We start from the raw sequence: 13,240 nt of genomic DNA, 5'->3' as shown, positions 1-13,240 counted from the left end.
TTATGTCGGGAGATTGATGATCTAGAACCGGAAGTGATAGAACCAACTTGTCCTGCAGTGTTCGTGGAGTAACTGCTGTCCCAGTGGACCATCACGTGTGTCCAAACACACAACACGCACAGTGAATGAGGCCCCTTTCCGTTATTGTGTGATTTCTGTGCCCCCGATTGCTAATGAATCATCGCCGATGTCGCCCACCATGACGCATCCAGCTGAGTCAACCTGTTATGACGTATGTAGATCAGAGGACGCGAATAAACCGAAATGACGTAGAACGTAAAGATAATGCATCACTGGATGGGAATGTGCTTCTGTAGCCCGTGTAGCCGTGTGTAGGGCCTGAAAACATCGATGCTCTCTACCCATTCAGTTTGTGGCATGCTGATGTTTGGAGGTGTCGGTTGGAGCTGCTCTCGCTCTGCAATAATGTGTCTCGTGGCCCACTATGTGGAGTCTGCCAGTTAGCTTATGAGGTGTTTAGTCCTATATTGTTTTAATAAGAGGGTGACATTTACGGAAAATTCACAGTGTAAAAAAATAATTTATGCCTGAAAACTGCATGATAATCCAGCCTTTAAATCACTTCAAATGACTGCATCTGTTGGTACCGCTAGAGAGAGATACCACTGTGCAACCATCTCTTCTCAATCGAGTAAACATGCAGGATGGATGCCCAGTCTATGTGCTCTAATTCTGTGCTGCGGGGCTCGCTGTGTGGAGAGAGGCCTCATCCTCATCCACCATCCCCTTCCACACCGCATCTGTTGATTCCCTCTGTCATCCTCCTCCCCTTCCTATCGCTTGTCTCTCTTTCCCATCCTCATGTCTCTCCGTCTATCTTTGGTCTGGGAGAGAATACCACACACAGCCTGGCTGAAGGGAAGAGAGGGATCTAAACTGGCATATGTGTGTGTGTGCGTGCGTTTGTGTACGTGTGTGTATGTGTGACTGGAGGTGTGTGTGTGTGTTGGGGGGTGGCTTTGAATGTTATTATACGGTCTTCCGAGCAAACACACACCCAGGTAGAGCATGTAGAGAAACTCTCAAATACGTGCAGAATGAGTTGAGTGTGTGTCATGACTGTATGACCGAGCCGCAGGGGGCTCTGTGCGGACTCTCGGAGCCTCCTCGCGCCCCCTACTGGCGCATGAAATAAATAGTTTTAGAGAGGCAGACTCCCCGAAGACAAAAGGCTGTAGGCGGGGTTTAAAGACTGGACCATCTGCGTGCTGGGGGGGGGGGGGGGGGGGGGCTGATGTCTGTGTGTGCGTGTCTGTGTGAGAGAGAGGGAGAAAGAAGCCCCCATACAAGGCCTTTATTTGCATTATGAAAAAGTGGGTCTTGCAAGAGCATCTCACTACCAAGCCTCAGTCATAGATCATGGGGTTTATTTAACCATTTAGTTTGGGCTCAACAAACACCATTGTGTAGTAATAAATGAATCCTTTGCTTTTTGTTTGCTTTCGAACCTAATTACAGTCAAATCCAACACTTTTGAAATAATACTTTTATGTCCCAACTGGGCTTGGATTAGGGGTGCATAAAGATGTGACAATAGAGGTAAATTGTTACACCATAATAATGCCCCATTTCATGAAACATATTGTCACGGTTTGGCCTCGCTTCCTGTTTTAGTTTGAAGTTTCATGTCTCTTGTGGTCCTGGGTTAACTTCACTTCCTGCCTTGTCTTGTGATTGCGTGATTGTCTCCACCTGTGTCCAATCACCTGCACCTCCCTTGTGTATTTAAGCCCTGTGTGCCTGTTGTCCTTTGTCGCGTCATTGTCTATATGTCCCTCGTCGTTGGAGCACGTCTAGGTTTGTCTACAATAAAGAGCACTTTTGATTGAAAAACTCTGCGCCTGAGTCCTCACTGCATCCTGCCCCAGCCCGAGTGTGACACATATTGGCTATCATGAAGAAATAATTATTTTGTTAGACAAAAGACCATTCACAATATTTATTAAAAAAAGAATCTAGAAGTGCAAAAGTGATTTAAAACAAATAAGCATAATCTTTCTTGAAGAAAAGAGAACATCCAGGTTAGGCATAAGATAAACAATAACTGGTTCTAAAATGATCAGAAATATTTTTAAACCATCCTAATCTGTAACTATTTTAATTTTGGGGGGAATTATCTACTTTTTTTTGTTGAGGATTTGGATATCTTTTCGGGTTCTTGACAATTTGTTCGCCACATCAAGGAAACATTTTCAAAATGCCACTCCAGAGCAGATATCATGTGTACGTAGCAGCATAGGAACGTGTGTATGGTAAAGATGTGGTGGTTGTGATGTTATCAACATCCTTCAGACACATTACAACAGGATGCTAACGTTCCTTCAGAGTCAACAGCGTTTATGCTCCCAGCTCCCAGTTTAGGCTGAAGTTGACTGAATTGAATCACTCTGTCATGTTCCTGCATGTTCTCTTAGGGGACCGATAGTTTGACTTAATAATTTTTTTACATTTTTGCAGTTGCTTTCTGACAAATTAAGCTTTTAGTAGATACCAAAGTGTGTTTTTATGTTTCACCAGACAATTGGAGTTTGTTTATATGAGTTGGCCTCAAGGGGAAAAGTGCCTTCAAAGAGGAAGCAGAGGCTGCAAAGGTTTTAATAAAGCGCTTTCTACCCTGAAACTAGGCCTGCTTCTGTTTAAGTTGCCTGGAGCTATGTTTGGAAGACGTAAAGGGCTGCTCCCACGTGAATTGAGTGAATTTTGATTCCACGTTACCACCTAGTGGCCAATGAGACAAACCTTCCTATGTTCCTCTGATTACAAGATAATTGGGTTTATTTAGTTCATTGATTAATGTAACTTTATTCAGACATCAATGAAGCAGACTCTCCAACCCACATACTTTTTAAATATTCATTTGGATATTAAATTGACTTTGCTTTTTTTCGTATTTTATAAAATGTTATTATATACATAAAAGGTTACAGAGAATCAGGGATGTCAGGAATTGGGCATCTATGCAACACAGTACATGCAAATTGTACTGTAGGTCAAGGTCAATAGCGAGAATACACAAATAAACTTGTGACTATACAATAAATATATACAATAAAAAAAAATATATATATATATATATATATATATATATATATATATATATATATCCAAACATCTAAATGCCCTTGTTCAATTCTGTATATACTGGTTTTGCTATAAGAAAGCATAATATCTAAAAGAAATTGAGGTTGATTATATAGATCATTAGATTATATATTTCAGCATCACTTGGAGCTTTTCTGTAGTCAATATATTCTGTGTCAATATATAATACTTTAACTGAACTCCTTTAATTGCTGTTAGAAGTATAAATGCGCTTCAACCACTTGCAGCACGATGTGCATCTCGACTCGTCCACCCGCCTGTCGTCACTTTCTAAACAGGGAAACCATATTCGCGCTAAAGCCATGCTGCTTTCAGGATCTGTGGGAAAATTGATAAACACCATGTAGGGATCAGTGCACGTGGTAGCGTGGCCGAGCGGTCTAAGGCGCTGGATTAAGGCTCCAGTCTCTCAGGAGGCGTGGGTTCAAATCCCACCGCTGCCAGCATTTTTCTCATGTCCTACACATATAATACAGTATGTAGAGTCAAATAGCGTGACTGATTTGCTGGATTTAAAGTTGCACTGAACAGTGATGATGGTGGTAGTTGATTCTTAACTCCCAAAAATAGGTAATGTCCGTACAGTAAATTATCCACATCAATGGACGTTAATAAACAGCCTAAATTATTAGACTAAGTAACATTTTGAATCCAAGACTTTTAATAGAAGGAACTTTCACTTTGTAATATAACTAATTTCAGATATAAAAATACATACATTATCTTGAACCACCGGTTTAAGGCAACATTTATGAAACCCATGCTAACCATAACATAAAAGTGTGAATTTCATCATTAACAACATTATTTCAAGTGTTCCATAGGGTCCGCTGTCGACTCTCCGAACACTCAGAAGTCGGACCTATTGAAGAGCCCATGAACGTAGCACAGTTGGACGCGTCGGAGAGGAGACGAGAGGAAAGAAAGGGGCAGGGAAGGGACCTGAGATCAATTCAGCCTCGCACTCTTGGCGCCAATCCGATTGAAAGAGAAAAAACAGCCAACATTTCCTTTATGTTTTAACCAAATTTGCGCTTAACTGCTGGATTTGCCCGAGCCATCAGTCGGTGCTATAGCCAGCTAGCCTCGTTAGCACACTATCTATCATTGTCATATTAGTCTGGCCTCTTGTCTCTGCCCGTGGTGACGATACTAATAACTCCATAACAGTAACGCACGGGGACAATAGGTGCGTTTCTCTCACCGGGGGATCGACGAGGCACAGCTGCAAAATGGGGGTGAGTTTATATGTGTTTCGCTTAACGTCCCGATGCGAGGTGATACGACGGAAGGTGGATGTTTTGAACTCGTAACGCATGATGGTGAGGGGAATGAAGAAGAAGAAGAAGGGGGGAACGGAAGAGAGAGGGAGAGAGAGACCATGGTGGATGTTTGCAGTCGAAGGTGTTGGTGGGCACCGGGCATGTTGGGCTGCCGTTAACGTCAGCTAGCTGCAGACAACCGTTAGCTTAGTTAGCATCGCAATGTTAGCTCAAGCGCACCCATAGTTCTACATATTCGGCACAATCACTGCCGTTATGCACAGTTAACTTCTCCCGAGGTGTGCTGTGCCATTGTTAGCCTGCTAGCTGTGTTAGCCACTTAGGAATGCCACACTAATGACGCGTGCTTCGCTAGTGGTTACTGCGAATCACTCGTGTGTGTGTGTACGTATGTATTATTGATTTTTTTTTTAAACAAACAAGCCAGAACTGTCGCGCCTCAGCCTCTTAATAATAACAATAATAGTAATACATTTCAGACTTGTTTGGTGGGGAATTGTGTACTTCTTTGCAGCACTCAGGCCTGCTCTCGTGCTTTACAGCTGAGTTTAGTTTCCATAACGTGATCTAACGGCAGTCTCCTTTCAGCAGACTTGGGGGGGTTTATTCTCCACTTTCCTTCCCGGTAAACCGATCCACGTGTTCCCACTGTCGGAGCTCAGTCTGCAGCCCCTCGGTTCTTGGTAGAGAGTTAATGCTCTGAGCGATAGTTGGCAATGCAATGCATTCCTACCCATAATTGTGGGTTTGGATCTAACGTTAATGAACTAATTCCAACTTGTTTTGTTCCATCACTTCCCTTTGTTTGGTCCAGAAGCATCGACGCACCACGTCTGCGACAACTCGATGATGTGTTTAAAAAAAACGGGGGCTTCCCAGTGTCGATAGCGGGTTGTTAGACGAAATATTCAGCTGTAAGTTCAGTAATGCAAAAAGAGGATGCTTTCCCAAAATGGATCGATCTATTAATGTATCAAAAATCGCAATTACTATTTACAGAGTCCATGGTAATGTCTTCAGACACCTTTTCGTGTGACTCCAAAACCCATTGAAAGTTTCATGCTGCTTCTGCTGTGAGTGACTGTTATCGTTCAGTCTGCATTTCAGGGGCCAAGAGGCTGATGATTGGCATTTAAGGAAGTCAGTAATAATGTGTGTGAGTTATGGTTGCACCATTGCTGATCTTCCATATTCCTACGCCCAGACCAATACATCTTAACATATCTCTCAACTTGCTACTATAATCTTGCTATTTCTCATCTGAATGTTTATTCTGCATGGCTGTCCATCATTTTTTTCTGGCTTATACATTTTTTTATGTTAATGCATTTTTTCTCTAAATCGGGCATTCTCAAACAAAAGTTTCAAATGATTATTAAACAGATATGAATATTTGTGTCAGTGAATTATACGCCCGATCAGAAAGTGGTTGAATACGTTTTTTGACATATGTCCTATATAATTTTCCTTTTTAGCATCTTGCACCTCTCCTCATCACTCTCCTTTCTTCCATTTTTTTCCCTTGCCATCTCACCTTTTATCCCTGCTTCTCTCCTGTATGCTCGGCACCACCACAACACATCCCCCCCATTTACCCCTTTTCTTGTTTCCTGTGTCCAGAGAAAGTCCAACCGAGCAAAGGAGAAGAAGGCCCGGCGCCAGGAAGAGAGGGCAGCCATGGATGCCGTCTGTGCCAAGGTTGAAGCAGCCAACAAGGTTATTGTCTTTGAGTTGCAGATTAACGAGACGGGGCCTCATGGAGGACTTATAAGGAAATCTTTGACGAGATGGTTTGCTGTTGTTAACTGCAAAGTGCATCATTTGCATTTGTGTAACTCCTGACAGTTGATAATGGCATTGCGTTCATGTTAAAAATAAATGAACTCTTTCAGCTAAGTGCTTCGTACAAAATCATCCATCGCTTGGCCCTTTTACGTCCTTATTCAGGCTTTGCTTTAGGTTGCAAGAAAACTAAAATTCCCTGTGAGCTGTTATTTGTCCAATTAGTTAACTGGAAGTAATAGGCATAACATTTTTGTCAATGTAATGATACCAAAACATGTGGATGCCCTTCTTATTCTTACTCTGAATTAATATGTAATTGATACCCCCCCCCCCCCCCCCACCCCCAACAGGAAAAGTCAAATGCAGTGCCATATGTTTCTCTATGCATAATTAATCAGCATTATTAAATTCAAGCCATGTAGAAGACACAGCTGAAAGCTACTGTAGCTTAGCAGTCGCCTCGAGGTCAAAGCTCAGAGCCTCGAGCTGAGTCGCAGCAACGTCCTCAACAGGCCCGCCTGCATTTAATACTTTTATGTGCCTCTCTCGCCCGCCTCTTTCCACTGTTGATGTGCCAACTGAGATGGAATGCAAGACATTATCCAAAAGTAACTTTTATGCTTGTTTGTTCTCTGGCCAACAGCGATGAATCAATACTCTGATCATACTTTCAAGGGAACAAATGTTGTATTCACTGCTTGGGAAACATTTTCTGGTAGATTTAGCTAGTTTCTCTTTGGGCATTTTTAATTGGAGAAGAGGTCTGCCTAGATTACTGAACAGGCCCAGGGTAGCAGGGCCCCTAAACAAGAGCTTCAGTTTGAATTCAATGGCGTAACCGTTCATCATTTGAAAGATCAAATGGCTTGTTCAAAAGTAAGGGTTTCCGCGAATAATACGGCATCGGTCACACGTCTGTGACAGGGACTCATATTTTTCCTAATCTGTCAATGAAGGTGTTTTCTTAATCTGGTATTTATTAGTCTCTCCGGTCCAAGGAATAGATGACTTTGGGCACTTATTATTAGTGAATAATGGAGCCTATAACACTAGAAGCCCTGTAATTGGCCTGTCTGTGGGCCCCGTTTGGGCTCTTTAGGCTCTGAGGGATGCTGTGATTAAAGTCTCTTTTTCAGTCCTTGGGGGGAGGTGGATTTAAAAACAACAATAATAATCATTTTGTCCTAGCTACATGGTGACGTCCTGAAATATCTTGATTCGGCCATCCAACAGACCCAAAGGCACTTAGGTCACAAGTAGAGCTGCAACTAACGATTATTTTAATAATCGATTCATCTGTCGATTATTTGTTCGATGAATCGGATAAAAAATGTAAAAACATTAATATCCAACCCTTTATTGAAAAATAGAACTGACTGTGCACTTTCTAAATATGTTTTTCACTAACAGATTGCTCCTTGAACATCCCTAAGTAAGCAAATAAAATGGACTAACACAAAAAACATACACACATCGCATGATGTATACTTTACAGCTGCCAAATTAAATATATTAGGCACAACATCATGAATCATCGCCGTGGTGCTCCCGTGCCAGGCCATGTCGCTTTTGCATATCTTACAATGAGACATGTCAACCCTCCCGAATTTCAATGCCCCTCCCGAAAATATCCCGGACCGACCTTTCTCCTGATTTCCACCCGGACATCAATATTGCTGCACCACCCGTCACTGGGCGCGCTGTTTCAGCCCGCTAGGACCCGCACCCCCCATTGCAGTGTGAAATACCTGGGAGGATTTAGGTCGCATTGGTTTCTCTGCCTCCGCATGTTTCAGAACAGTATTACGGGTCTCTCCGATGGTCTTTCCTCTACCTCAGCTCTGCTCTTTATTTATTTTTCTTAGCAACGCTCTGCTGAGCGGAGCTTTTTTTCTTCTGTTCTGCTGCGCGAGCGCTCAACTTTTTTTTTTCTCAGCTCTGCGCGGCGCGCGCAACTTTCTTTTAATACTCAAAGATAATAGTCGCGCGACACAACGAATCGATAATGAAATTCGTTGCCAACGCTTTTAATAATCGATTTTAATCGATTTCATCGATTCGTTGTTGCAGCCCTAGTCACAAGTATTTAATACAAAAACATATGGCTAATAATTATTAGTTTTAGAAGTTAAAAACAGGTCTCCTTTAAACTGAAACACTTGAATGTTTTTGAAACACTGTTCTGTTCAGTGTTTCAGCTAATTTTGCCTCTTCTCATCACAGCTTGACGACCCACTGGCTGCCTTCCCAGCCTTCAAAAAGTACGACAGAAATGGGTACGCAATGCTTTACAAAGGACCTATTGAGTATTTCATGGAATAAACACTTGTTTTATTACGGTTCCTCTGTCGTTGGCAACTTTCTCTGTTCTTCTATTTGTCTTTATCTCGCTCTACTTCAGCACAGACTCACACTTAATGTAATAACCCCCCCCATGTCTACTTGTCCTTCCATCTAGGCTGAACTTGCAGATAGAGTGTAAGAGAGTGACCTCCCTCAACCCGCTGTCTGTGGAGTGGGCGTTCGAACTCACCAGAGCCAACATGCAAGCACTGTAAGACGTCTTATCTTGTGCTTCACGGTGTAGTTTGGCCACAAAGTGACCCATATATAACAGGGATGACCATCCTGCTGAAAATAGATGGAAGAAGTGCAGACAGGCCAGATGTTTTTTGTGTTCAAGAGGTTTGGAGAGTGACATCAAACCTAGAAATTAGTATGAATGTAATCGTCCTCACTCTGGTGCCAGTGGAAAGGTGAGCAGAGGGAATGTAGACTCATTTCAGAGAGGCAGAGAAATTACAATCATTTAACGTCCTACTGAGCCAAAATTTTAATTGCATTTAATTAAGCCGATGGCATCCTGTCAGCCAAAAACTGAATTAGTTACCATTTAGAAAAAGGTAGAAAAAAGAAAATGACTGAGGAATGAAAGGATAAAATTAGCGTGCCAGGTTTGAAGTGACCCGTTTTCTTCCTTGCTGCAGGTATGAGCAGAGCGAGTGGGGGTGGAAGGAGAGGGAAAAGAGGGAGGAAATGAATGACGAGAGGGCGTGGTACCTACTGGCCCGCGACGGCGACTCCGCCCCTGTGGCCTTCTCTCACTTCCGATTTGATGTGGAGTGTGGGGAGGAGGTTTTATATTGGTAAGTTTGAGTCCCAGTATGTGTTTACCCTTGTTGATATGATAAACTTTAAAAAAACATTTTTAAACAATGTGCTGACTGTGTTGACTTTATAGCTATGAGGTACAGTTAGAGAGCAGAGTGAGGAGGAAAGGACTCGGAAAGTTCCTCATCCAGATTCTACAGCTCATTGCTAACAGGTAAGATAAACTGCTGTCGTCGTGGTGATCGTCATGTGACTCTGGATGAATTATTTTATTCTGTGCTAATAGCTGTAAAACAGTTGTATTTTCCTGAGGAGGGAAATGTATGTTAACCTGTTGGGTCTTTAAGGATACTTAATATTTATTTAGAGTGGGGAAACACTGAATGCACTCAACTTAATTTTGTTTCCAGGGAAAGTCTCCTGGGCACAGTTAAGGTTAGTATGCCCATCACATCCCCCAGTCATGTGAAACTAAGGTGTTTTCTTTCTTTCTGTCCAGTACGCAGATGAAGAAGGTGATGTTGACAGTTTTCAAACACAACCACGGGGCATACCAGTTCTTCAGAGAAGCTTTACAGTGAGTATACCGTAAAGTTTTTTTATTTTAGCACTAAAGGAAAGACCTGCATTTTTAGTAATGTCTGGAAAAATCCTCTGAGGGGCCCATTTCACTATTTTTAAGGATTTTGCATCAGTACGTACTGAGTGAGTTTTGCTCTGGTTGAAGTTAGGATTGCAAAACAAGCATCAGTGCCTTCACACAGAGATCGTCGACCCCCTTCACTCTCAAGTAACCCCTTTTTCTCCCTCTCGCTCTTTCACTCTATTAGGTTTGAGATCGATGAGACTTCGCCAAGTATGTCCGGTTGCTGTGGCGACGACTGCTCTTATGAGATCCTCAGCCGGCGGACCAAACACGGCGAGGCCTCAGCGGGACACACCCACGGGGGTGGGCACTGCGGGGGCTGCTGCCACTGATCCGCCTCGGGTTCCACCTCCTTTTGTGATTTGGTTAAAAGCCAGCAACTTTCATGGCTGTGTGTGAAAGCTTGAGCTGCCTGCAACTCCGCAAGCGTTTTGAGTTTGCCGTTAAAAGTGAAACCCCACGGCGGAATGCCTGGCTACAGATATTTGTGTTGCATTATGGATTGAGATTTATGTGGGTTATTTTTGTGTGTGTGTGTGTGTGTGCGTGCGCGCAGTGTGAGCTTTCACACATAGCTCCTGTTCATTCTTTCTTCCTTTTTATTGGTTTAACCTCCAAGCCATCCTTCCTCATTCTCTTATCCCGGCTAATGATTACAATTAGTAGTTCCCCGCCGAGCATTGCTGGCATTCTCCACCACGGCAATGCACCTCATCTCTCAAGGTGCCACACTGTATTTAATCATTCTGCAGCGCTTCTTAAACAACGGCTTGGGACCCGGCCTAAGGCTGTATTATAGAAACTTACTACCTCAAGTTAAGGTGTCACAGTCCATTTTTCTAAATAAACATAAGTAGATTTAGTCAGTTTCTCTTGTACTGCCCCGGATTTCCTTGGGCCTTCACACCGAGACGACGAGGCTCGTTTCACTGATCCTGGATTAGGCTTAAAGTATTCCCAATTGGGTCCCAGGAAAACAGTCTGAGAAACACTGCAGTACAGTGATACCACCTGTTGTATCTAAATATGGCTTGTAAGTGGTTTTGTGACAAAGTACCACTAGCAGCAACTCCACATGGGCCCCCTTTATACCACAGTCCTCTATTAGCCTAAATCTAGCAGGCCTCTCCTCTGTTTTTATTTTTAATATTCCCTTCTCTAGATTGTGTTCTTCAGCAACCAACCAGAACAAAATCCCAGTACGGCCCTTGCTTTTGCAGGTTTACACCCTTTTTTTCCCCTCCATCTCCTTTCCACCTCCTCTCACAGATTGGGCATGCCACAATCCCATCATCTACATATGTGAAGTTGCATCCTCCCAGTTGGTTGCTTTCTGCCTCCATGTCCTAGAGTACAATCGCCCCACTCCTGCTTGCCTCTTTGTTTGCTTTTCATTTCCTAGAGGTACAAATGATAAACAAGTTGATGTTGAGGCTACCATTTTAAGTTGTGTTTGGGGAAGAAGGAAAAAAAAAACTAAAACCTCTTCTCTTATGTAGTTTGTTAACATGAGCAAATCATATTGATTTAACATAGATGAGGATGGGTTGAAGTCACCGCGTCACGTTGGCTGTCTGAAGCCGAGGCTGCAGAAAACCCCCGAGGAGGAGACCCGGATTGAATAGCTGGGAGGAGTGTTTGCAAAGCACTGAAAGTGTTTTTACTGATCGCTATTCCTCTCCTCCCAATTCGCACCGGTTTGCCAACCCGCTTTCATCAGGCAAATTTTAGCGTTTTAGCAAACGCTGCAAAGTCCAAATCATGTTTGAACAAATTCTGCATAATTCACTGCTTGTCAGAATTAGGGGACGGCGGATTGGATGCTGATTTGCGGATCCCGAAAGTGCCGGCGGCACAAATTCCGCAGTAAAAGATTTGTTGCATACATGCGACGCCCCTTCACTTAGAGCTGGTCCAGAATACTTTGAATTTAAAATGCCACATTGCTGTCGATCTGGTTTATTTCGTGTCTGTTTACAGACGTATGGGTGAACCCCTTTCATTCCAGGACTGCAGTTGGGCTGGAAAGGGCTTTAGTTTTGTTTTTAAATGTTTCTTTTTTTTTTTTTTTTTTTAAACGGTCATATCAAGGCTCAGCTTGAGATTTCTCATAGATTCATGCCTGGTCAAAGTATGTGAAGCAGGGCAGACTACAATGTGAAATAGAAAACACTTTCTTAGACCTGGATACTGAATGTTAACTGATGTTAATGTCCATTTTCTGTATTACCAAAAAAACGGATAACCTTTTGGATGACAAAGTCCAGATGCTGGGGTGAAGTATTGGGTCGCTTCTAAACTGGGTAGAGACTCAATTATTCAACACCTCAAGATCGCACATTGGTGTCTCATGCTTGTTTGATCAAAAACCATTAAACAAAATCTTGTTTTAGTAGTAGACTACCATCTGATAAGTACAGCAAGTCTTTTTTGTACTGCATAAGCTACAATAACAAAGGAGATGTTGTACGTAGTGGCAGTTAATCAACAGACTCTCTCTCTCAGGTTAATCAAACATCAAACCTCATCTGTTTAATTTAACAGCCGTGTTTTGCCAGATTAGATTGTCCACAGCGCTGACCTAGAGTCAGTTGTTTTGTGTCTTACGCCGTAGTATTTTGAAGATATGTTAGTGAAAGTAAAAGCTCCTCTATGCCTTGGAAATGTGAAGTTGCATGAAGGAGATAATGACACAAAGTTGGAACTGCCTCTACATCAGTGCTAAATTGTTACATTCAATCCCGATTGGTTGGCTGTCTTTAAAAAAAAAAAAAGTTTACTAAAAGTAAAAATCAGTTTGTGAAAATATCCTAAGTTTAAAAATGAGCCTAAACTTAACTAGTTTATCTTAAGTCAGTGAGTACTTTTTATTTTGCAACATGGTCACATACAGTCACAAAATCACTGAACATCCTCTTGGTCTTTTCTCTGTGTATGTGTGTAAATATATATAAGCTGTTGTGGATCCATCTTCATTTCTTGGCCTTTTACAGGTAAAACACTTATTATTAAACGTGTTGTTGAAAGTAAAACTCCATGTTTGAGAGTGAGTGTTATAGTCCCGTTCACAAACGACAATGAAAGGGAAATCTAAGTCATTCTGCCTTGTCAGTGTTTTATTTGTATGTTACAAATAAAGGAAAGTTGTTTTGACTTTTCAAGAGATGCCTTTTGTCATCTTTTTCTTTCCAAGGTACTAAACTTTAAGTATGTATAGAGAACATCTCTGTTTGGAATGGGATTATTGATATCTAGTTATAAATGCTTGAATCCTAATTCTACCATGGCAAAG

General features: G+C 42.2%; 1 protein-coding gene and 1 non-coding gene across 2 annotated transcripts; both read left to right on the top strand.

The window, feature by feature from the left end:
* The first annotated feature begins 3,484 nt into the window (after window positions 1–3,484).
* trnal-aag (transfer RNA leucine (anticodon AAG)) lies at window positions 3,485–3,566 on the top strand. Its single transcript has one exon. It is a non-coding gene; the product is annotated as a tRNA-Leu (tRNA).
* A 408-nt stretch (window positions 3,567–3,974) lies between these two features.
* naa40 (N-alpha-acetyltransferase 40, NatD catalytic subunit) lies at window positions 3,975–13,109 on the top strand. The gene is made up of 8 exons (XM_037479532.2): window positions 3,975–4,361; window positions 6,027–6,122; window positions 8,415–8,467; window positions 8,650–8,745; window positions 9,179–9,337; window positions 9,433–9,516; window positions 9,802–9,879; window positions 10,133–13,109. The coding sequence occupies exons 1-8, from the start codon at window positions 4,356–4,358 to the stop codon at window positions 10,278–10,280; spliced, it is 720 nt and encodes a 239-aa protein (XP_037335429.1). The 5' UTR covers window positions 3,975–4,355; the 3' UTR covers window positions 10,281–13,109.
* The last annotated feature ends 131 nt before the right edge of the window (window positions 13,110–13,240 follow it).

Source organism: Pungitius pungitius, chromosome 1 (genome assembly GCF_949316345.1).
Source record: "Pungitius pungitius chromosome 1, fPunPun2.1, whole genome shotgun sequence".
Taxonomy (NCBI): Eukaryota; Metazoa; Chordata; class Actinopteri; order Perciformes; family Gasterosteidae; genus Pungitius; species Pungitius pungitius.
This window is presented reverse-complemented; position numbering and strand designations above follow the sequence as displayed.

What these genes read in the sequence shown, in the direction of transcription:
- naa40 (XM_037479532.2), top strand. An exon ending in AGGTTGAAGCAGCCAACAAG is followed by an intron (nt 6,123 to 8,414) that starts GTTATTGTCTTT and finishes TTCTCATCACAG; the next exon opens with CTTGACGACCCACTGGCTGC. An exon ending in AAAAAGTACGACAGAAATGG is followed by an intron (nt 8,468 to 8,649) that starts GTACGCAATGCT and finishes CCTTCCATCTAG; the next exon opens with GCTGAACTTGCAGATAGAGT.